Source organism: Schizosaccharomyces octosporus (assembly GCF_000150505.1).
Source record: "Schizosaccharomyces octosporus yFS286 unplaced genomic scaffold supercont6.1, whole genome shotgun sequence".
Lineage (NCBI taxonomy): Eukaryota > Fungi > Ascomycota > Schizosaccharomycetes > Schizosaccharomycetales > Schizosaccharomycetaceae > Schizosaccharomyces > Schizosaccharomyces octosporus.
The window spans coordinates 378,300-397,710 of record NW_013185619.1 but is presented as its reverse complement, the minus strand read 5'-3'; the positions used below and the strand labels follow the sequence as shown (position 1 = coordinate 397,710).

Genomic DNA, 19,411 nt, shown 5'->3' with positions numbered 1-19,411 from the left:
TACTTTACTTTTCAAAAATCTGCGTGTTCTAAAACATGCACGTTTAAGTAAGTGTTGATGAAGAAAAAGTAAGTTCAAAATACCTAGATGCGTGCATTTTGTAAAATGTGTCTAGTATTGACGCTTTCATTCCATGTTGATTCCAAATAAATTCACTAAATTTCATAAGAGTACGTATATAACATGATATTAATTCCTAAAAAAGCTATCTTCTTTATAGTGAGCGTAATCAGGACGTTCAAGACTGTTTAATGCCACTTGTATGTCTATTTGGATATCTTCGATTAACTTTTGTACCCCTTCATAATTCAACTCTGGACGAATATAACCCAAAACAATCACCCGGATTTGCTGATCGTAAAAATCCAATCCTTTTCGATTAATTAGATGCACTTCCGCGCTCCTTACGGTGTTTTTGTAGTATGGGTTCCATCCAACACTCATAACCATTGGAAAGATGTGTTGAGATACCATAGCGAATCCATAGTAAACACCTGAATCTTTATGTTTTAAGAGTTCTTGAATGGAATCTTCGGACACGTTTGCAGTTGGGATCCCTAGGTCCTTGGATCCTCTGCCAAAACCATGGACAACCTTCCCTTCAAACCGAATTGGATAGGGAGCTTCTACCTTATCACTTCCAACTATTTTTGGACGAGGGCTTTTTATGTCGGTTGTCATATCTAAGTTAGTTTGCCGCAATTTGACAATAATACAAGTTCCCTTAAGTTGGGTGCAGTTTCTTCATTCAACTTACGTGTGCCGAAGAGTTACACCTGTGATAGTCTGAAGAAATAATTTTTTCAAATACTTATTTCATTATAATATAAAAAAGGAAAATTCTTTTAGTTAACATTTCTGAAGAACGTTGTGATAATTTAGGTGAGTGTAGACTAGAGTAAATTAGAAGTTAATTCGGAGATTTTCCGTTTTCATACTTTTTTAAAAAAAATCAAATCAACAACAAAAAAAATTCTATTAGTGTCAAAGATCTAAATCTAAATCTAGCAACTTTTTTGTTTTGAACGTAACGAGCAAGGGCAGATTATAAACTCGAAAAGTTGTTTTTTTTTTCCTATCATCTACCTACACAATTGCAAATGCAAAATAACATCGACCATTTCAATTATGTATTGTGGGTATGTGGGCAATTATCGTAAGTCAACTTTGTGATTCGACTAAATTATATTTGCAACTTGTCCTCTTCATTAAAATACGTTTTTGATTTGTCTTGAAGATCTAAGCTGTTTTTGCAGCAACCTTCAGAGTAGATGAAGAACCGCCAAAGGCGCCTTGTTGTAGGCGCTTTTGGACTTCTTCTTGATACCTTCCTAATGGCAAGTCCTTTCCTTCATTCGAGGATTCCCACAAAGCCTGTAAAACCTTATAGCGAAGAATGCAAGTTTCGTGGTCTCCTTCCGTTGCTATCAAGTATTTGATGGCAAAAGTCTGGGATGCCAATTGAATAGGCGATCTTTGTGCGATGTGTAATAAACATTGAAATCCAAGTTGGCGAGTCCGGCGAAGGGGAGAAGACGCATTCTTTATGACACTGGATAAGCTACCGCTGGGAAGGCTCCTCCAAAGCTTGCTCCATAAACTTGTATTTGGTTGCTCTAAGGCCATAGCCAAAGAGGTAAGGCCAGTGTCATCTACCAAAAATCTAGATAGCAGTGAATGAGGAATGTATTGTTCAGATGATTCGGCTTCGTATTTCTGAACTAAGAGAGAGGTAATTGTCTCATTGGCTAAGAAACGGCCATATAAAATCACGGAAGTTGTATCTTTCGTGTCAATTCTTTTACGAGTAATATTGAACAAGTCATACTTTTCATCAATTGTTCGAAATGCGTCAGGATGCTTTTGACACAACAACGGGAGAAAGGTGAGACCAATATGATCTGTAAATGAACTTGTTTCTTTTACAAAGCATCTAATAATTTGATCTAATAATCCATACTCACTCGTTAAAACGTACGTAAACGAGAACTGAGTTTCCAACATTAGATTTAAAACATCAACATAACAGAGTCGTAAAAATATATCGCTAGTTTCTTGAATGTCAAATGCGAAGATTCCCTTCTTCACTACTTCGTCCATATACTCCGGGGATTTAATTGCAAGCTTGGTAAATAGCATTAACCAGCGAACTTTTAAGGTGGTATCCAATATCTGGTAATCCATGTCCGTAAATTCTCGTAGAATTTGTTCAAAATAAGCATGATAATCTGACATGTCCAAAAGAAGTTGAAATGCTTCTTCGGAAACTTGGATACTCTCGGAATTCAAGCATATGAGAATCAATTCAAAAATATTCTCCGAAATATCCCTGTCTTTCCAATTTGCTCTTCGAACCAGCTTAAAACAAAATAATTGTACTTCTGCGGATGGATTCTGTAAACCCGTGGCCAAATATGCTTCGATGCCAAAATGTTTCAAGTCATTCCAGCTCATCGGCTCTAGTAATTTTTCGAGGGCTTTCACAACGGGCTCATCAGGAATTGGCAATTCAAAACATCCTAATAATGTCTCTAAAATGCCAAGGCAAGCCGGACGATTCTCTTCCGTAATAGAATCGCGAAAATGATAGATAGCTCTTGGTAATTCTTTGATTATTAAAGCAGGATCTAAAGAAATGTCCTTTAGAAGCCTTAATAAATATCTTCCTTCCTCAGGAATACCAGGAATAAGTTTTATATCTTCCATATATTTGGTGTCTCGGTGAATGGCAATGTGCAAATTCCTTGTGCTTGTGCTGCTCGCTTCGCTGTGCTTATGTTTCGCCGCCAGAAATCATTTCTAGAGACTAAGGATTTAGAATATTATAGCTTCAGCTCTATCCTTATTTAGTTTTTGTTATACTAATGATTTACTCGAAATGTTTGAGTCGGGTGATCTAACTTCCTTGCGCATCTACTCGTTTTAGCTGCCGACATGGTAAGTTGTTTTAGTAGTATAAATACTTATTTCATCTTCTTCTTTTAGTCCTTACAGTATTCTTTGCAACAGGAAGAGCGAAATACGCGTATGCATCTTCACGGAAGCGAATAATTGTTGAAAGTTGAAATATCAAAAGAATTTTCAGTTTATTGTTAACGTTTACGACAAACTATACTGATTATTTTATGACTCCCAGTTTAAAACATAGGAGTAGTTTTAAGACAGTCAAAACTTTCTAGTACCTATAGGGAGTGAGAAGGGTGTTGTAATTAAGTCTAACCATCATCAACAAGAACAAAGTAAATAGTATGCGGCAACAAATTCACTTTGACAGGCATCAACTTTACGAAGGAAGTGTTAGCAGACAAATCACTTTTACTTCTTAGGGGAAATCATTAACTCGGGACGGACCCATTCTTCAAATTGTTCAGCAGAGCCAAAACCTAAGTCAACAAACTCCTTCTTAAGGGTAGTTTGGTTTTTGTGAGCAGTCTTGGCAACCTTGGCACAATTGTCATAACCAATGTGAGTATTAAGAGCAGTGACAAGCATCAAAGAGTCATTTAAGTGACGAGCAATGCCATCACGGCTGGCTTCAATACCATCAACACAGTGTTCGGTAAAAGACTCGCAAGCATCTCCGAGCAAGCGAATGCTGTTCAAGAGATTTTTAGCCATAACAGGCTTGAAGACGTTCAATTCGCAGTGGCCAGAAGCACCGGAGAAAGTAATGGCGGTATTGTTACCCATAACTTGAGCACAAACCATGGTTAAAGCTTCACATTGAGTAGGGTTGACCTTACCGGGCATAATAGAGCTACCTGGCTCGTTGGCAGGAAGAATCAACTCACCCAAACCACAACGAGGACCGGAACCAAGTTGACGAATGTCATTGGCAATCTTCATGAGGGAGCAAGCAACAGTGTTCAAAGCACCACTCATTTCGACAATGGCGTCGTGAGCAGCCAAAGCTTCAAACTTGTTGGGAGCAGTCTTAAATTCAATTCCAGTATTCTCGGAAATTTTTTCGGCGACCTTAACGTCAAATCCACTGAATGTGTTAAGACCAGTACCTACGGCAGTACCACCTTGAGCAAGAAGAGAAAGACGAGGAAGGGCATTGTGGACACGAGCGATGCCGTATTCCATTTGAGTAACGTAACCGGAGAACTCTTGACCCAAAGAGAGCGGAGTGGCATCTTGCATATGGGTACGGCCAATCTTGATAATTTCTTGAAATTCATCTTGCTTCTTCTTTAAAGAGTTGCGAAGAAGTTCCATAGCGGGGAGGAGATGCTTACGAATTTGCAAAACGGAAGCGACATGCATAACAGTGGGGAAAGTGTCATTAGAAGATTGAGACATGTTGACATGATCGTTAGGATGAACAGGCTTCTTGGAGCCCAAGGTACCACCAAGTAATTCGATAGCACGGTTGGCAATTACCTCATTACTGTTCATGTTGGATTGGGTACCAGAACCAGTTTGGAAAACAACCAAGGGGAAATTATCGTTCAAGCGACCATCAATAACTTCTTGAGCAGCTTGTTCAATGGCACCAGCAAGCTTGGGATCCAAGCCAAAAGTTTTGTTGACAGAAGCAGCAGCAAATTTTAATATACCAAAGGCTTGGACCAGTGGAAGGGGAAGGCGTTCTCCGGGACCTCCAATGCGGAAGTTTTGAAGAGAACGTTGAGTCTGAGCACCCCAATACTTATCAGCTGGAACTTGGACAGGGCCAAAGGTGTCAGATTCTTGACGGAATTCACCAGGTTGAACACCCTTCGGGCACAAAGGTTCGGTAGAGGCAGTGGAGTTCATTCTCTTTTGTTTTGAAGAAGTCTACATAGAATGTTAGTACTGACAATTAAGGCTACGTGGAGCATTCAAATGTTTATGTTTCATTTCATATCCACGATACTGCAAGTGAAAAAAAAAAAAAAAAGTCTTACGTTCAAAGTGGATTGAAGAAATCGGTTGCAAGAGAGAGCAGAACCAGAAGCTAAAGCAGCTTTTGCTGGTCTAAAAGAAGTAGCGATGGACATGAGAAACGCAGTCAAATAAGCGGTATTTAAACGACAAAATAAGGAAAAAAAAAGAAACCAGATTACGATCAATCTGATCAGTATGCTACTTCAACCTATCAAGTAACGAGGAAAATGAAAATGCAAAGATAAAGATTGTAAATGTTCAAAAGATTGTTGTAAAACAAACTATATTTTCAATATCGTTAGAACGGCACAGACAGCCTCGTCGGATTCCTTACCACGGATCTTACCTTAAGAAACGGAAGAAAGGGGGAGTGGATAATTTCTCTCTAAAACAAACAAAATCCAAGCAATTTAGTGTGAAAAATAAAAAACAAAAAATAGATCAGACTTTGCACAGCTGTAGCGATTGTTACAAAGAAAGAAACAGTGGGATTTTGTTTTGGGCAAGTTGTACTCACGTATGACTTAACCGTTAGAGATATCAACGGAATTGTAACTTGTTTTCGAGTAACATGTTATCCGTTATGGATAGTTTACGGAACCATAAGGATTGGTACATAAGTGGAGTGTACTGCGCAATGTCGTATAGTGAATCGTCGATGGGAAGCGGAATTTTTTTTCGTTTTCGCTTAGATTATTTTGTTTCTAGATGACGTCGTGAATTGTTTGTAAATAAACAAAAAATAAAATCCCAAATATAAATAAAAAAAGTCTAATGGGAATATTTCGAGACTTTACAATAAAATTTTTGTAAAAAAATGACTATAAAACCAATGTGAAATATATAACCGTCTTTCTGCTGCTAGCCCTTTTTGACAGGTTGAATTTTACGTGAATTCCAACTTTCCAAGCATCGATTGAGTAGAATAGATTTTTGTCTCTTAAATTTGCAGCTTAAATTTCTCCTTATGGACTCTAATTTTATGAAAGTATCTTCATTCAATGGAAAAAGCAAACCGATCGTTGGTGCATTTGCATTTATATATGATGCATTGAAATGGGATGGAAATCCATTATATATGAATAAACAAGCGATTATCTTATAATTCCCAGTTTTTCTTGCAAAAGATGAAATAGTAATGCATGCAGTCCCATCTCCTGTATACATACATGGATGCCTTTGATGCTGTTCTGTTAAGGAGAAGCGTACAATTTGCAAAGCTATTGTAAATAGCAATTTAAAGACATAAAAACTGGGAACTAAAATATTTGTATTTGCTTGAATTGTTCCAAACCTCTTCGTACTTACCGCTTGGGTTTCCTTGGGATCCTTTGGTCCAGCTACTGTTCGTTGTCGTCTTGCCAAATTTGTTTATGGAATAAAAAAGTTTTTGATTTAATTTTAATATTCTCTTTTTGGATAGATCCAACCCTGGTCCACCAACAAAGAGCATGTAAGCCCAAACTCAACATATTATTTCTTGCCTGGCATGAAATCCGTACACAAAGAAAATTAATAAGGGAAAAAGAAAACAATACCAATGCTTGTATGGAAAAATAAAAAACCTATTCAACTACAAAACTGCTTTTCTGTCTTTATGAAAAAAATTTCGTTATTTAAGAACCCAATATTTCTTTTCAGCAAACAACGTCTCTTAACTAACTATTTCTATAAATCCATTTCTTAAAAAAGGAAAATTTGATTTGAAACGGTTTCAGTAGGTTGACTTTTGATAAATACCTGTAGCTCTCTCACTTTGCCTTCACCCATACCCCTCTAATATTTTTCCATAATGGCCGACCAGCTCAAATCATTACCTCGTACTGCTCGTCAATTATATGAGTTTAGTTCAACAAAGATTCCCAATGCATTAACCCAACAAGAACTTCTCGATGGAGTCGGCGGCTCTGTTTCGGTGAACAATTTAAGCAGTGCGCTCAATTTACTGCTCAGCAAGCGGCTTTTAGAAGCTCTCCAGCAAGGGAACACTCTCGTTTATCGTGCGGTTCCTTTGGAAGAGGCTAAAACGTATGTATACTCCCAATTTTTATAACTTTGAATATTGCTATCTATCTTTGCCGATTCGTGTGCTATGGACTTTTACTAACGGTATATGTATAGTGTTTCTACTATGGAAGGAGATGAACAAATCGTTTATGATTTTATCAAGAATGCTGGTAATGAAGGAATATGGACGAAGACGTTAACCTTGCGAACCAACTTGCATGTCCACGTAGTCAATCGATGCCTGAAGGCGCTCGAATCCAAAAATTTAGTAAAACCAATTAAAAGTGTAAAGAATCCTACACGAAAAATTTACATGCTATATGACTTGGTTCCCAGTAGTGAACTTACTGGTGGCCCCTGGTTTACCGACCAAGAACTCGATGTTGAATTTATTGAGAACCTAAAGAAGGTTGTATATAGATTTATTCATGCAAAAAGCTTTCCTCCAAAGAAAAACGCAACTGGCCCCGATATGATATGGTCCCCTGAGTACAATGGATTTCCTACAGCTTTACAAATACATACATGGCTTCGCAACACGAATATTACAGAAGTTGAGCTATCACTTGGAAATGTCATTTCCTTAGTAGACGTTTTAATATACGATGGTAAAGTAGAGAAACGATCTGATGGAGTTTCCTATTGCTCTGTTCGACCTTCTCCCGATGCCACAAACGCCTTCACCGAAGTACCTTGTGGTACTTGTCCAGTGGCAGATATTTGTGCTGTTGGAAGTCGGGTTTCACCAATAACTTGCGAATATCTAGATAAATGGTTGAACTAGTTTGCCCTAGAAACCACCCTGAAAAATTAATATGTACGATAGTTAAAGGTTATTTGTCATTTCTAATGTTTTGGTTTTTGGTTTGATTTGGGTTTCGGTGGTGCACATGGTTAAAAAACATCGTCTGGGAAACAGGTTAATAAAAAAACAGTTTACATGCTATATCCGTTGAAAATCGTTTATTTGAGTAGACTTATATTAGTAAATCAATCTGTATTTAATTTGTTTTTATGGTTTATTAATAATACTAGTTGTCTCACTTACATTTGTCAAGATATTGAAGTCAATACCGAGTTACCCGTTAATCATTTTATTTAATCCTCTATGTAAGATAAGCATTAAAATATATTTTCTTTACCCTTAGCCGAACATTCATTAATAGCTTCTATTCTCTATGAAGATCCAAAAGTTGACTGATTACTTCAACGTATTTCTTCACGGTAACGACTTCTGTGCTCCGAGCTTGTTCTGCATTCATTTGAATAGAATCATGTAGCTTTCTAGAAAGTGAAAACACAGACTGTAAGAGTGCTTTATCTTTGTTAGACATTACCTTTAAAGGTACCTTCATTAATGCCAATATAAAGATTTGCAAAAGTTGAAGCATTAAACGCTGAACTTGAGGTCGAAGGTGTTGAATGCCGCCTATAATTAGTTAATATCTTTTTCATCATGACTGTATGAGATGACATACCTTGTTTGCATAATTGCAACAACAGTTGAACAACTAGTCGTATATAATCCATGGTCAAAACAGAATGGACAGCAATTTTGTTTTGTGCGAGCGTAATCAAGAAGCACTGTCCTGCCTCCAAACCACTTATGACTTCAATAATTTCTTTCCCAGAAGCCACTATATCTGAAAATATTTTCGAAAAGGCATCAACAAACGAACCAATGAAATTGCGACGCAAATAATACTTATACAAATCAGTCGAAATATCCGGCGACAGCCTATGTAGGAAATTCAACGTAATCACTGACAACTCCCAGCATGATCCACTCGTGTACAACGCATCCTTGGTTACCACATCCAAAAAGGAAGAGCTCAAAAGGCTGGAGTTCATACATTTTTCTAAGGCATTCAAGAATTCCTTGTCCCCATCTTCTCTGTTCAGAGTGCTAGTGCACTTTTGAAAAGTGGTCAAGATACTTAACAAAGATCCATATAAATTCTCACGTATACTTTCATCAGATGATTGACATTGTATGCCTTTAATCAAGTTAACAATTATCCCTTGTACACCTTCAACAAAATAAGTTAGTTTTCCATATTCGTTCGGGTTTATAGCATTCATCTTCTTCAGTGCATAAGGAACAATAGTTTCAATGACAGCAGTGGTAACTGAGACAGTATTCTGGTTTTCTAGACTGTAATTTGATGCACCCGGAAGTAACAAACGCAGCAATTCCCAAATGAATTCATCAAAGTAAACTTCAGGAATTTCAGAATGACAGTCCTCAATCAAAATACCGGTTAGCCTAGCCCATGATTCTAAGCAATCATGAACGTGTTGAAGGAAAATAACACGTGCGTTAAAGAGATCTAAACGATTAGAAAGATCCTGCAACTTCTCTCTCTTTTGGTTGTACCAAAGTTCCTTTTCTTCATTGGTTCCTTCCATGACTGATGCTTCAGTATCAAATAGAAGTTTGTACAACTTAACAACTCTATCAGTGTCGAACTGAAAGTCATTGACTCCGTTATCAAACTTGGTCACAAACATGCTTAGATTAAAACCTGGCACTTTGGGTAATTCGGATGCTATCTTCCTATTATCAATTCTCAGAATATCCATAAAATCCAATATTTTAAAACCAGATGATTTTTGAGATAATTGCGAAGTCCTTAGTCGATCAGTGCTTCCAATAAGAGAAGCAACATATTCTTTTGACTGCTTCTTTTTCCCTAATGAGGAGGTAAAGTGAATTTCCGTCAGTAACATTGTCATTACTTGAGCACGAGCATGTAAACATCTAGAAAAAGCATTGACTTCTTCTGTAGATAGACTTTCAAGATTTTGTATGCTGCTCTGAGAAATTATAGGCTCCACATTTACAAGGTTCACAAGGAAATGAGGGCGATCTCTAAGAACAGCCAACGTAGCTTCATAAGTCAATGGAGAAGAACATAAGTGGGCAACAATCTCCAAAGCTTCGACCATGACTAATGGAGTTTCCAAAACCACGTCATCTTGTGTTCGCAATTCTATGAAATTTAACAGTGAGTTTAATAAAGAAATTTGCGAGCCGACGTAACCAGGTTCATCTCTAACAATCACTGCATTTGTCGATGATATATCAAACCCCAAAATCAATAAAGCAAGCGAAAAAAATCCCTTGCTTTGTTTTAAATTATTCAAGACAAAACGCAGTATGAACGAAGATTCATTACCTGAGGATAACAAGGCACGTGATCTAAACTCGAAAGCCCGGATAAAACCAAAAATAATACGCTTTGACTCATTCGCAGTCCTAACGATTGAGCATAATAGCTTATTTTCGTCAGTGCTACCCTTGTTCATGAAACCTTCGGAATCTACCAAGAAACCAAGGATTTCAATCGCTGGTTGTACAAAACATTGATGCCTGGATCCTACCAATAAGCCAAGGTGAACAATGGAAGATATTCTAGTCATAAACACTTCCCGATAAGCTCTTCTGGAAATTGTCAAATCTAGGATATGTTTACTAATTCCCAATTCAGTGATATAAGGGATCACATTTTTAAATAACTCCCTTTGTAGAGCGAGGACGTCACGAAGAATGAAAAGAGATTGCAAGACAGTTGAAACCAGTAAAGGAGGAACTGAAACATCTTCAATTTGATCAAAACCAAATTCAACAAGGTCGAACAAGCCAGCATATACATTTTCGACAAAAACGGCTTCCAGCAAATAAATCGCCGGATGCCTTGTTAAATAAATATATAAGCTGTTATTCTGAACTTTGTCTTTAATTCTGTTACCGAACAGTCGGAAATAAATTAAAAGATTCAAATTTAGATTATCAATAACAGCCGAAATAAATTGAAGACACGCCTCTGTTATTTTCAAGGATTCAACATCGTGCATAGTTCTCCACTGTGTTGATGATAAAACCAACGTTTCGATTACAAAATCCACATAAGGCTTAACGCCTGAAGCACGATAAGTAGAACCTAAGTTTTCTGGAAAGGTAAGAGTCACACTTAATTCATTTTTAGATCGAATTAGAGAAGTTAAAAATCTAATAAAAGCGATTCTCATACCAGGGGTGGCCGTTAACCTTCTTATATTATTTAATAAAGGACCGAAGGCACTAGGTGACTTGGGGAATACATTTTTAGAATTAATGGCTAATGGTATCGGTGCAAGCCCACCATCGATGTCGAATAGAACGGAAGTGATAAACCAGTTATCCAAATAGTTCCACAAGGTATTATTTAAAACACCAGAAGATTGATGGGACATTGATTCAAGAGCCTTTAATATCGTACAGCGCACGCTTTCTATTAATCTGCATTCCAATAATTCAAAGAAAGTCCCAATCGGATTCAGGGTTTGATCTTCACAAAGGGAAACCAATATTTGCGAGCTATTTCGAGTTACAGCAGCAAATAACAAAACATACCCTTGTAAGATAAAGGAAGAATTTATGTCAATTTCACCGGGTTCTGTATGAACACGTGCAACACCGGAAGAAGTAACAACGGTCTGAATAGGTTTTAATTGGGAAATATAGTAATGAAATACGTTAAAAATATATGACCAGTTCGTTCCAGTTACTGCGGCATTGTCGAAATGACTAGTTTCCGCGGCCGGCTCAGACATCAATTCATGAACTTTAGTTGCGGTAAATTCGTTGGTACAAATGGAAACCAGTAACAGTGTAAACGAAGTGGTGATCCCTGGAATTTGAGATTCCATGGACCAAGTTAAAAATCCATACATGTCGCTCTCAATGTCTAACCAAAAATCCAATGACCACGACTTATCGTATGTATATACAGAAGATAACAAATGGTAGAATTCTTCAAAAGGAAAAAAAACATGTTGTAGATCTTCAGTAGCTGTGTCAGACTGAGCCGCATTTGTCAAGTACTTATCCTCTTCAAGGAGTCTAAGTATTTTCAGGATTTCAGGCATATAACTGATAAATGATTGACAAAAAGAGCGAAACTTCGAAAAAATAATATCTACCAACAATGGACGGATAGTTGGCCAACTGGTAGAAGGACGTGAACGAGGCTTAAAGGAAAAACTCCATTCCATTTGTTCATCATCCGACTGCCGAAAGGGAAGCATAACGAAGGTTATTATATCAGAAAATACGCCGGCATGAATAATGTCACTAGCGGGCTCTTTAATTGTAGAAGTATAATCTATAAAAGAAGGGACATTCGCGATATTTTTACAGGCTTCATTGAGGTATGTAAGCCACCATATTCCTAAAATCTGCTTGAATTGGGGACAACGCCAACTTGATGCCGCTGTCTTTATAAGTAAATGATGTATATGCTGTAAAGTGGGAGTTGCAACATTGAGCTTGCCATCTCCTTCTGGAAGAAACTCGATCTGAAGAAGCTTTTTCAAAAAACTTAACAGGGAAGGTAATATGAGAACTGCAATTTTACTGGTAGGTTCATTCTTACTGAGCGTAGACAATAAAGACTCAAAATGGGATTGCTGCACAAAACCAAGCTCCGATAATTGATAAAGAATAATAGCGACAGTTTCCAGTTCGGCAATATGAGCTTCATGAGACAACTTAACGTACTCTTGAAAGTCAACAACATCAGCAATACCCAATACTTGACCATTAGCTTCATTTCGAAGTGTTTCTGTGATTTTTGTATCCAATGTAGTAACAGAATCACAGCAAGTTTTCACTATGTCATTCCCTCCATTACATAGAGTGTTCAAAAAAGAACGCAAAGCTTTTTCTATTTCAAGATCTAAATCTTTTAAGGAAGCTATTTTTGTGAGCAACTCTAAGGACTCAAGGAGTTGTTCGCGAGACAAAAAAAACATGTATAAAGCAGCCTGAACTGGAGTACGGTCTAAAGCTTGCGAAGCTTCTACACCTTTTTGCAGAAGACAAGCAGATTGGATTTCATCCATAGAAAGCTTTGATGAAATTGTAAGAGAGAGCTTGATAAAAGTCTCATTCAGCTTGCAGACCATTCCATTCAGTTCTGCTTCCCCAGATTCCAACTTTTTTCGAGACTCTGCATTTGGAGGGTCAACAGAAAGAAATTTTTGAAAATCTTTGGTATAAGAATCCAAACACTGCATTAATAAACGCGAAGAGACATTGGGATTGCTGGGATTGCTTTCAATGCACTGCAAGAGGTAAAAGAGAGCGGAAAAGTGCTGAAGCTCCCAGACATCCATGGTGCAGAGTTTTAATGGGTTTTTAAAACAAACCTGCAGGTATATGCCGGAAGTAGAAGAGCAAAGGTTTGAGTTTTGTGGAGGTTATATGGGACTTGGTGGAAATGTAGGTATCCTGGAGGTAGGTATCCTACACGAGGTGTATGGGCAGACAGTTAAAATACTTAAAGTATTATATGGTTTACTATAAAATTGTAAATTTATTTTAATTGTGAATTCTAAAAAAAGGTTATAAGCAATAAGCGATGAAGATGAATAACTAGTCTTTGACCTAAGTCAGGCAAAAGTTCTATATAAACAGTAAACTAACCGTAGGTAGCTGTGCAGAGGAAGAAGACCTCCTCACACAGGCGAAATAAGTTTCTATTAAAGTGTAGAGCAAACGGTCGAATACAGAGACACAGAAAGTATAGACAGCAGCAAAGGCAAATACCTCAAAGAGAAAAAGACAGTTTCAAATACTTTATAATATCAGATTTCTGTGTATATAGCAATGACACAGTAAAGCACTAAGCCCTCTTGGTTTTTTTATGGATTATAGGTATTTTGAGAAAATAATCACAGAAATGTCTTCCGTCTGTAGACCTGTATACATTTAAATAAGAGAGTATAGAAATTAAAACAAAAAAGTATCTATACGGTTATTACCGTTCAATCTTTTCTTAAATTGCCATTTTTCTTTTTATTTACCTACGCATTCGAGCATACCCTTTAATAAAATATAACGTTTTCTAATAAATATATCGTCAAAGTATAAACAAAAAAGGAAGTATACGCATCTTTGTGAAGATTTTTTTCTTTCTTCAAAATAGATTTAAGCAAAATCTCTTTGTGGATCTATATTGGGAAGTAAGGTATTCCTGACAATCTGCATGCGGAAATTACACTTCTTTAATCCCAGGAAACAAATCTGTAAACAGCATATACTCATAAAACATAAGCATATGCTTTTAAATGATTTGCATGTGCTCTTGAGCTATCACACTAGACGCGGATATGAGCGCGTTTTTTTTATAGAAAATACTTTTATAGAATGCACTTCATAAAATGGATGATAATTTCTGTATAAGGATATATAGGTCGTTTTTATTTAGACGCGACTCGAGTTCTGTGTTTACATCGTGTACGTGTCTCATGGGCTTCCAAACTTACCAACAGCACATTGCCTGATTGGCACCGACATCCGTCTGCAATTTCGTTTCAGTATTTACTAGTTGGTTTGAAGAATAGCTGATGCCAGAGGTTGAAGTCTCTCTTGGTTAACAGCTATGGAAGAAAGATTGGATTCTGTACTGGTAGTACCGTGTATGTAAGCATTTGATTGCTCTTTTTACGATGCAACTTTTGCTAAAACTCACATCTTTTCTGTAAATATACTAATGAGTTCCTGCTGGTTTAGTACGCGTTATTTACAGCATTGATCGTGCATCCTCCATCCGTTGCTTAGCAAAATCGAAACATGCTGTGCCCGTCCAAGTTTTAATTGCATTTGATAAGGAAAAAATTGTTTGCCAGGTGGATGCCCGACATGCTGTCGAGGCTATTCTGAATTGCAGGTATGTTGAATCGTACGCCTTACGTATATAAATCGAATGGAATCCAAGTAACTTTTGAAAAGCAATAATTGTTGCTTGATTTTATTTGTTTGACGTAACTACTGCTGTTTTTAGGTTCTGCTAATCATCTTGTTTACTAACCTTTTGTAGCCCAGAACTCAATTGCAAATCGGATCAAGAATTTAGTGTTTATGCCTTGGATCATTTGGAAGCTGATGAACTTTTTGTTGGATTAGGATTCCTTTCATCCCTTTCATCACAATCTATTCCATTTCCTCCCAAAAATCTCTCACCTGAGACTGTCTGGTTGAACGGGAAAGTTGTAGAGACTGGACTGCAACGTTCCCTGGAAATTCACTTGCGTTTACAGGCTGTTTCTCCCGCAAGTGTTACAAAAGTCCACAATGAAAGTCTCCCTCCTTCTCTCATCCTTGACAATTCTTCTTCTGACCAATCTGATTCAGCAAGCTTCTTTGACTCTGCTTATTCTTCTGCAAACCTGGCTACACTTCCAAACCACGAAACTGATTTTTATCCTAGCCCAGTGCCTCTTTCATCTCGATTTACGGATCCCCCTTCAGAGAGTTTAGATTTTGACTCTATTTATCAACAAAATAATCCTCAAAATGACTACTCGACTGCTCCATTTTCAGAACCCTACGGCATGGAGCCACCGTCATCAAATATCCATCCTGCGACAGACCCCGTATGTCCGTCCACTTCAATTACAGAATCCATATCCAACGCCGTATCCAAGAAGAAACGTAAACGCGACCCTAATCCTCGAAATGCGTTCAACCCCACTGATCCGAGCGTTTTGCCTGAACGAGAACATGTTCAGGATTTTATAAAAGAACAAGTTAGAATAGCACGTGCACGTATAGAAAAGCGTTTACCAGCTATCCGAGGAAAAGATCGTATTGAGGAACAGCTTACAAATAGTCTTCGTGAAGGAAAAATTCCTCCTTACTGTCAAAATTGTGGTGCTATAAAAACTGCGAATTGGCGAAACGCTAATTTCATGAACAGTACCATTATGCTCTGTAATGCTTGCGGAATTTATTGGACCACAAGGCACTCGATGCGACCAAAAACACTCTGGAGTACGTACAAAAGCTTAGAAGTGGAGAAACCTTCTGAATTGGATTCTTTTGCTCAACTAGAGATTGCCGTCTACAAACTTTCTCAACAAAGAAAACCCTTGATTTCAGTTTTTCGTCAGCTAGAAACAGCTGGCCGTCATTCTCCACTTCCGGAAGTACCATCCAAATCCTCGGGTCCTACGTGTGATTCAAAGAACGCTTCTAACAATATTCGACTGCAAGGATCTCAAGGCGCGGATTTGGCTAATGAAGGATTACGACAGATTCAATCTTCTCCGGTTGTGAAAACGAAGAACAAAAACTTTCATGAATCGTTAAGAGAGCCATTATCTGAAATAGGCACAAACAGCAGTTGGCTTGTGTTACCTTCATCGACGAATGAAAATATTCGACGGCTAGAGCCTGAGAAGATTACGAGCAATAATCCAAATAAGGAGAATGAAAATCATTTACCAAAGCAATGCGTGAAGCAGATAATCAGAAAGCCAGACGAAGATGCTGAGCCTACGCTTCCCGTTTGCGACTTAGATAAAGATGTTGATGATCAACTAGAAAGTTTATTTAAGACGCCTCCGAAGCCGAAAAGAAACAAACAAAGTCCATCACCTTGGCGTTCAGAATTGTTTGTTTCAGATCTAGGTCAAACTAACTTGACCCCAGAATTTAAACTTAAATTTGACCTAACCAAGGCACTAAGTGCAGCTGTGAGATCCGACAATAAAGAAAATTCGCCCCATCTACCTGAAAATTCGGAAAGTGTTGAGCTGTTTCCAGAGTTCATGCAGTCGCCTTTAGTTGATGCTGATGAAAGGAGAACAGTTTCATTAGCGGCGGATTTGGCGATGCCGAGTAGTCCTCCAATGGCTCCAATTGACAGGTTTATCACTTAGCGTTGCAATAAGTCTGCAGCTGATATCTTACTCAAACGGGACTTTATTTTTCCTAACTTCATTTATTTTTGGATCTCTGCACAATTCGCTCGTTCTATTTAACCTATAGCTTAATGTTTTTATGATCTAACTTTCTTCAACTTCAACTTGTTGCGGATGCGGTTATTACCCTTTTGTACTTAACCTTGTAAATCGAATGTTCGCACTGGCTAATTCAATTCTATTTATCGCAAGGTCTGGCTAATGAACTTAATATTTTTTGACTAATTTGAATATCACTACTGGATTAAAGAGAGTCCTTCTGAATTCTCTATTTATACTCTTCTCTTTTTATTAGTTTAAGTGACGTTTTTCTTGTATACAGCAAGGCTGTTTAAATCCTCTGAAATGTTTCTACCTGAATATGCCATACCGTTTATTACTTTGGGTTAAGCATAACTGTCTCATTTCGGTATTGGACCGTCCGGCTGGATACAAGCAAAGCTTTATGTCTCACTTTTTCGTGTCTGTTTGTATGGAATATATCCTTCGTAAGAAAATATATTCACTTTGCTACGACCTAAATTAATTACTTTGCTAATAAATAATAATTTATTCCTTGGACTGACTCTGCGGATTATTCCAACATTGAGAACACTTGTAACTAATCACGACTTAAGTAAGTTGAAACTCGGGTACTTGAATTAAAAGATGGAGCAAGATGCAAGAAGACAAAGGCCTGACTTGTTAATTGAACTCCTTTGAAACTCACTTTTTATGGCAATACTCGCTGCCTTAATCCAAGCGGAGAAGAATGGAAAAAGTATCACTACTCAGACAGTAGTTTTTTAATCCCGTCTTCGATTCGTGTTTGCTCTTCTCAAATCCCATTAACTTATTACAGTAACGACTAGAACGATGAATATTTTTAACCAGAATTCACTTCTTTCAAGTGTTTACTAAGGTTATGTAAGAAGAATATCGTAAACGGGGTACCGTACTAGACCGTAAAATACTTAACCGGTAATTGTATTTTATTTGAGCGGTACATCGTAGAGCGCTATAGATGACGTAAAGCATTCGTTCACTCGAAATCCTTCAGGATATTTCAGTCGAAGCTGACCTGAACAAGTATATCAATTACAAAGTTCGTACACTGGAAGGCGAGAATAAGAGAAATACAGAATTTCTCCTAGAAAATTGAATTCGTTTTATATTGGATCCCCATTTTGCGGCCAAGAAGGCCTAAATTCTTAAAAGTTGTTCAACTATGAAAGGACATAACACAGTGTCTAGTGCACTGCTGGAACCATTACAGAAGATGAATCCATTTAAGGATTCAGGACCTTCAAATCATGCTCGACGAGCGAGTATCTCTTATGAGGAAGGAGAAGGACGAAGTCACCTTGTTGATGCGAAAGACAGCGAAGGCCAAACAATGCGAATTGGTAGTACGAGACCTAGCAAAACGTCCAACTGGTTAGCTGGTATGGTTGAAGACAAGAACCAACGATGGAGAAGAGCCATGGAGGATGCTCATAGCTGTTGGTATGATTTTGGCGGTAACCAGGATGATGGTTTTATAGGTGTGTATGACGGGCATGCTGGAGCTCAGGCTTCCGACTACTGTAAAAAAGTACTTCACAAAATTTTATTGGAGAAGTTGAGAAAATATCCCGACCGTCTTGTTACGGATTTGCTTGATGAGACCTTTGTTGAGGTAAATGATAGCATCGCGAAAGAAACCAAGAATGATGTTTGCGGTTGTACCTCAGCAATCGCGTTTTTCCGCTATGAAAATAATCGATCTCGAAGAGTACTGTATACAGCTAATGTTGGGGATGCTCGTGTTGTCCTTTGCCGCGATGGAAAAGCAATTCGTCTTTCTTACGATCACAAAGGATCCGATGAGAATGAGGCTCGCCGAGTCACTCAGTTGGGAGGTGCGATGGTGCAGAATCGGATCAACGGTGTCCTTGCCGTCACAAGGGCTTTAGGTGACACTTACTTGAAAGAACTCGTAAGTGCTCATCCTTTTACGACAGAGACACGAATTTGGCCAGGTCATGATGAATTTTTTATTGTAGCTTGCGATGGGCTATGGGATGTAATTTCAGATCAAGAAGCTGTCGATTTCGTTAGGAAATTTACCAGCTGCCGCGAGGCCGCCTTAAGACTGGTGGAGCACGCATTAAAACGACTAAGTACAGATAATATCACTTGCATTGTTGTGAACTTGACCAGAGCTCCTGGAGATGTTGACGAACCAGGAGTTATGGTTGACTCTAATAATGATTATAGCAATGATTATTATTAAATTGCGTTTTCTGGATGCGTATGCATTCTCTTTCGGCTTTACATTTTTGATAAATTCTATCGGATCGAAGTGGAATTATAAAAAATTCAACGATTCAGGGGTTGGGAATCTTTACAAAGGTTATGTTGAAAAAGGAAACTGCATCATTGAAGCTATCATGTTGTTACAGGCTATTCGTTTTAATTATTTATGTGTATTTTGGAACTTTTTCTTTTTATGTTCCTTGTTTTATCTAAAAATTGACTTGACATAATGACCATTAGAGATGTTTGAATCCCTTTTTTAAATAACCCATCCTATGTTGTTACATATAGCATACCCTCTTCCTATGCACTATGTTATATATTATTTTTTGAATGAAGTTGTTCAAAACTCCAAACATCAACTTGCCCATCTTAATCGTAGTTCATAGGCGGCTCTTAGAAAGGATAAAATTAGATGTCAATATGTGGGAACAAAACTAACCAAACCAATCTTGCATTCAACCGTATTTATTTTAATTTATTACATATAAACAAGCTAATGTAT

The 19,411-nt window shown here is 37.7% G+C and overlaps 8 protein-coding genes across 8 annotated transcripts; 3 read left to right on the top strand and 5 right to left on the bottom strand.

Annotated features, from left to right (window-relative positions):
- Positions 1–21: 21 nt before the first annotated feature.
- SOCG_02799 (riboflavin kinase Fmn1) lies at positions 22–940 on the bottom strand. The gene has a single exon (XM_013161289.1). The coding sequence runs from the start codon at positions 679–681 to the stop codon at positions 190–192; it is 492 nt and encodes a 163-aa protein (XP_013016743.1). The 5' UTR covers positions 682–940; the 3' UTR covers positions 22–189.
- A 17-nt stretch (positions 941–957) lies between these two features.
- On the bottom strand, positions 958–2,977 carry SOCG_02798 (26S proteasome non-ATPase regulatory subunit). The gene has a single exon (XM_013161288.1). It carries the CDS (start codon positions 2,704–2,706, stop codon positions 1,240–1,242), a length of 1,467 nt encoding a protein of 488 aa, XP_013016742.1. The 5' UTR covers positions 2,707–2,977; the 3' UTR covers positions 958–1,239.
- Positions 2,978–3,034: 57 nt separating this feature from the next.
- Positions 3,035–5,363, bottom strand: SOCG_02797 (fumarate hydratase). Its single transcript, XM_013161287.1, has 3 exons — positions 5,219–5,363; positions 4,893–5,153; positions 3,035–4,782 (listed from the first exon to the last, which is right to left on the bottom strand). The coding sequence occupies exons 2-3, from the start codon at positions 4,983–4,985 to the stop codon at positions 3,316–3,318; spliced, it is 1,560 nt and encodes a 519-aa protein (XP_013016741.1). The 5' UTR covers positions 4,986–5,153; positions 5,219–5,363; the 3' UTR covers positions 3,035–3,315.
- A 286-nt stretch (positions 5,364–5,649) lies between these two features.
- On the bottom strand, positions 5,650–6,586 carry SOCG_04973 (uncharacterized protein). Its single transcript, XM_013162389.1, has one exon. It carries the CDS (start codon positions 6,037–6,039, stop codon positions 5,734–5,736), a length of 306 nt encoding a protein of 101 aa, XP_013017843.1. The 5' UTR covers positions 6,040–6,586; the 3' UTR covers positions 5,650–5,733.
- On the top strand, positions 5,674–7,921 carry SOCG_02796 (DNA-directed RNA polymerase III complex subunit Rpc34). The gene is made up of 2 exons (XM_013161286.1): positions 5,674–6,900; positions 6,994–7,921. The coding sequence occupies exons 1-2, from the start codon at positions 6,665–6,667 to the stop codon at positions 7,661–7,663; spliced, it is 906 nt and encodes a 301-aa protein (XP_013016740.1). The 5' UTR covers positions 5,674–6,664; the 3' UTR covers positions 7,664–7,921.
- Positions 7,922–7,945: 24 nt separating this feature from the next.
- Positions 7,946–13,164, bottom strand: SOCG_02795 (nucleoporin Nup186). Its single transcript, XM_013161285.1, has 2 exons — positions 8,358–13,164; positions 7,946–8,308 (listed from the first exon to the last, which is right to left on the bottom strand). Exons 1-2 carry the CDS (start codon positions 13,036–13,038, stop codon positions 8,049–8,051), a joined length of 4,941 nt encoding a protein of 1,646 aa, XP_013016739.1. The 5' UTR covers positions 13,039–13,164; the 3' UTR covers positions 7,946–8,048.
- Positions 13,165–14,038: 874 nt separating this feature from the next.
- SOCG_02794 (cell cycle regulated GATA-type transcription factor Ams2) lies at positions 14,039–17,643 on the top strand. The gene is made up of 3 exons (XM_013161284.1): positions 14,039–14,343; positions 14,438–14,594; positions 14,745–17,643. Exons 1-3 carry the CDS (start codon positions 14,307–14,309, stop codon positions 16,585–16,587), a joined length of 2,037 nt encoding a protein of 678 aa, XP_013016738.1. The 5' UTR covers positions 14,039–14,306; the 3' UTR covers positions 16,588–17,643.
- Positions 17,618–19,403, top strand: SOCG_02793 (protein phosphatase 2C Ptc1). Its single transcript, XM_013161283.1, has one exon. The coding sequence runs from the start codon at positions 17,837–17,839 to the stop codon at positions 18,881–18,883; it is 1,047 nt and encodes a 348-aa protein (XP_013016737.1). The 5' UTR covers positions 17,618–17,836; the 3' UTR covers positions 18,884–19,403.
- Positions 19,404–19,411: the final 8 nt, after the last annotated feature.

Bases quoted from the DNA above. Each gene is read 5' to 3' on its own strand.
- SOCG_02799 (XM_013161289.1), bottom strand. From the start codon at position 681: ATGACAACCGACATAAAAAGCCCTCGTCCAAAAATAGTTGGAAGTGAT.
- SOCG_02798 (XM_013161288.1), bottom strand. From the start codon at position 2,706: ATGGAAGATATAAAACTTATTCCTGGTATTCCTGAGGAAGGAAGATAT.
- SOCG_02797 (XM_013161287.1), bottom strand. From the start codon at position 4,985: ATGTCCATCGCTACTTCTTTTAGACCAGCAAAAGCTGCTTTAGCTTCT. The intron at 4,783-4,892 runs GTAAGACTTTTT...CATTCTATGTAG, and splicing joins TTCTTCAATCCACTTTGAAC to ACTTCTTCAAAACAAAAGAG.
- SOCG_04973 (XM_013162389.1), bottom strand. From the start codon at position 6,039: ATGTATACAGGAGATGGGACTGCATGCATTACTATTTCATCTTTTGCA.
- SOCG_02796 (XM_013161286.1), top strand. From the start codon at position 6,665: ATGGCCGACCAGCTCAAATCATTACCTCGTACTGCTCGTCAATTATAT. The intron at 6,901-6,993 runs GTATGTATACTC...GTATATGTATAG, and splicing joins CCTTTGGAAGAGGCTAAAAC to TGTTTCTACTATGGAAGGAG.
- SOCG_02795 (XM_013161285.1), bottom strand. From the start codon at position 13,038: ATGGATGTCTGGGAGCTTCAGCACTTTTCCGCTCTCTTTTACCTCTTG. The intron at 8,309-8,357 runs GTATGTCATCTC...AACTAATTATAG, and splicing joins GTTGCAATTATGCAAACAAG to GCGGCATTCAACACCTTCGA.
- SOCG_02794 (XM_013161284.1), top strand. From the start codon at position 14,307: ATGGAAGAAAGATTGGATTCTGTACTGGTAGTACCGT. The intron at 14,344-14,437 runs GTATGTAAGCAT...CTGCTGGTTTAG, and splicing joins TTCTGTACTGGTAGTACCGT to TACGCGTTATTTACAGCATT. The intron at 14,595-14,744 runs GTATGTTGAATC...AACCTTTTGTAG, and splicing joins GAGGCTATTCTGAATTGCAG to CCCAGAACTCAATTGCAAAT.
- SOCG_02793 (XM_013161283.1), top strand. From the start codon at position 17,837: ATGAAAGGACATAACACAGTGTCTAGTGCACTGCTGGAACCATTACAG.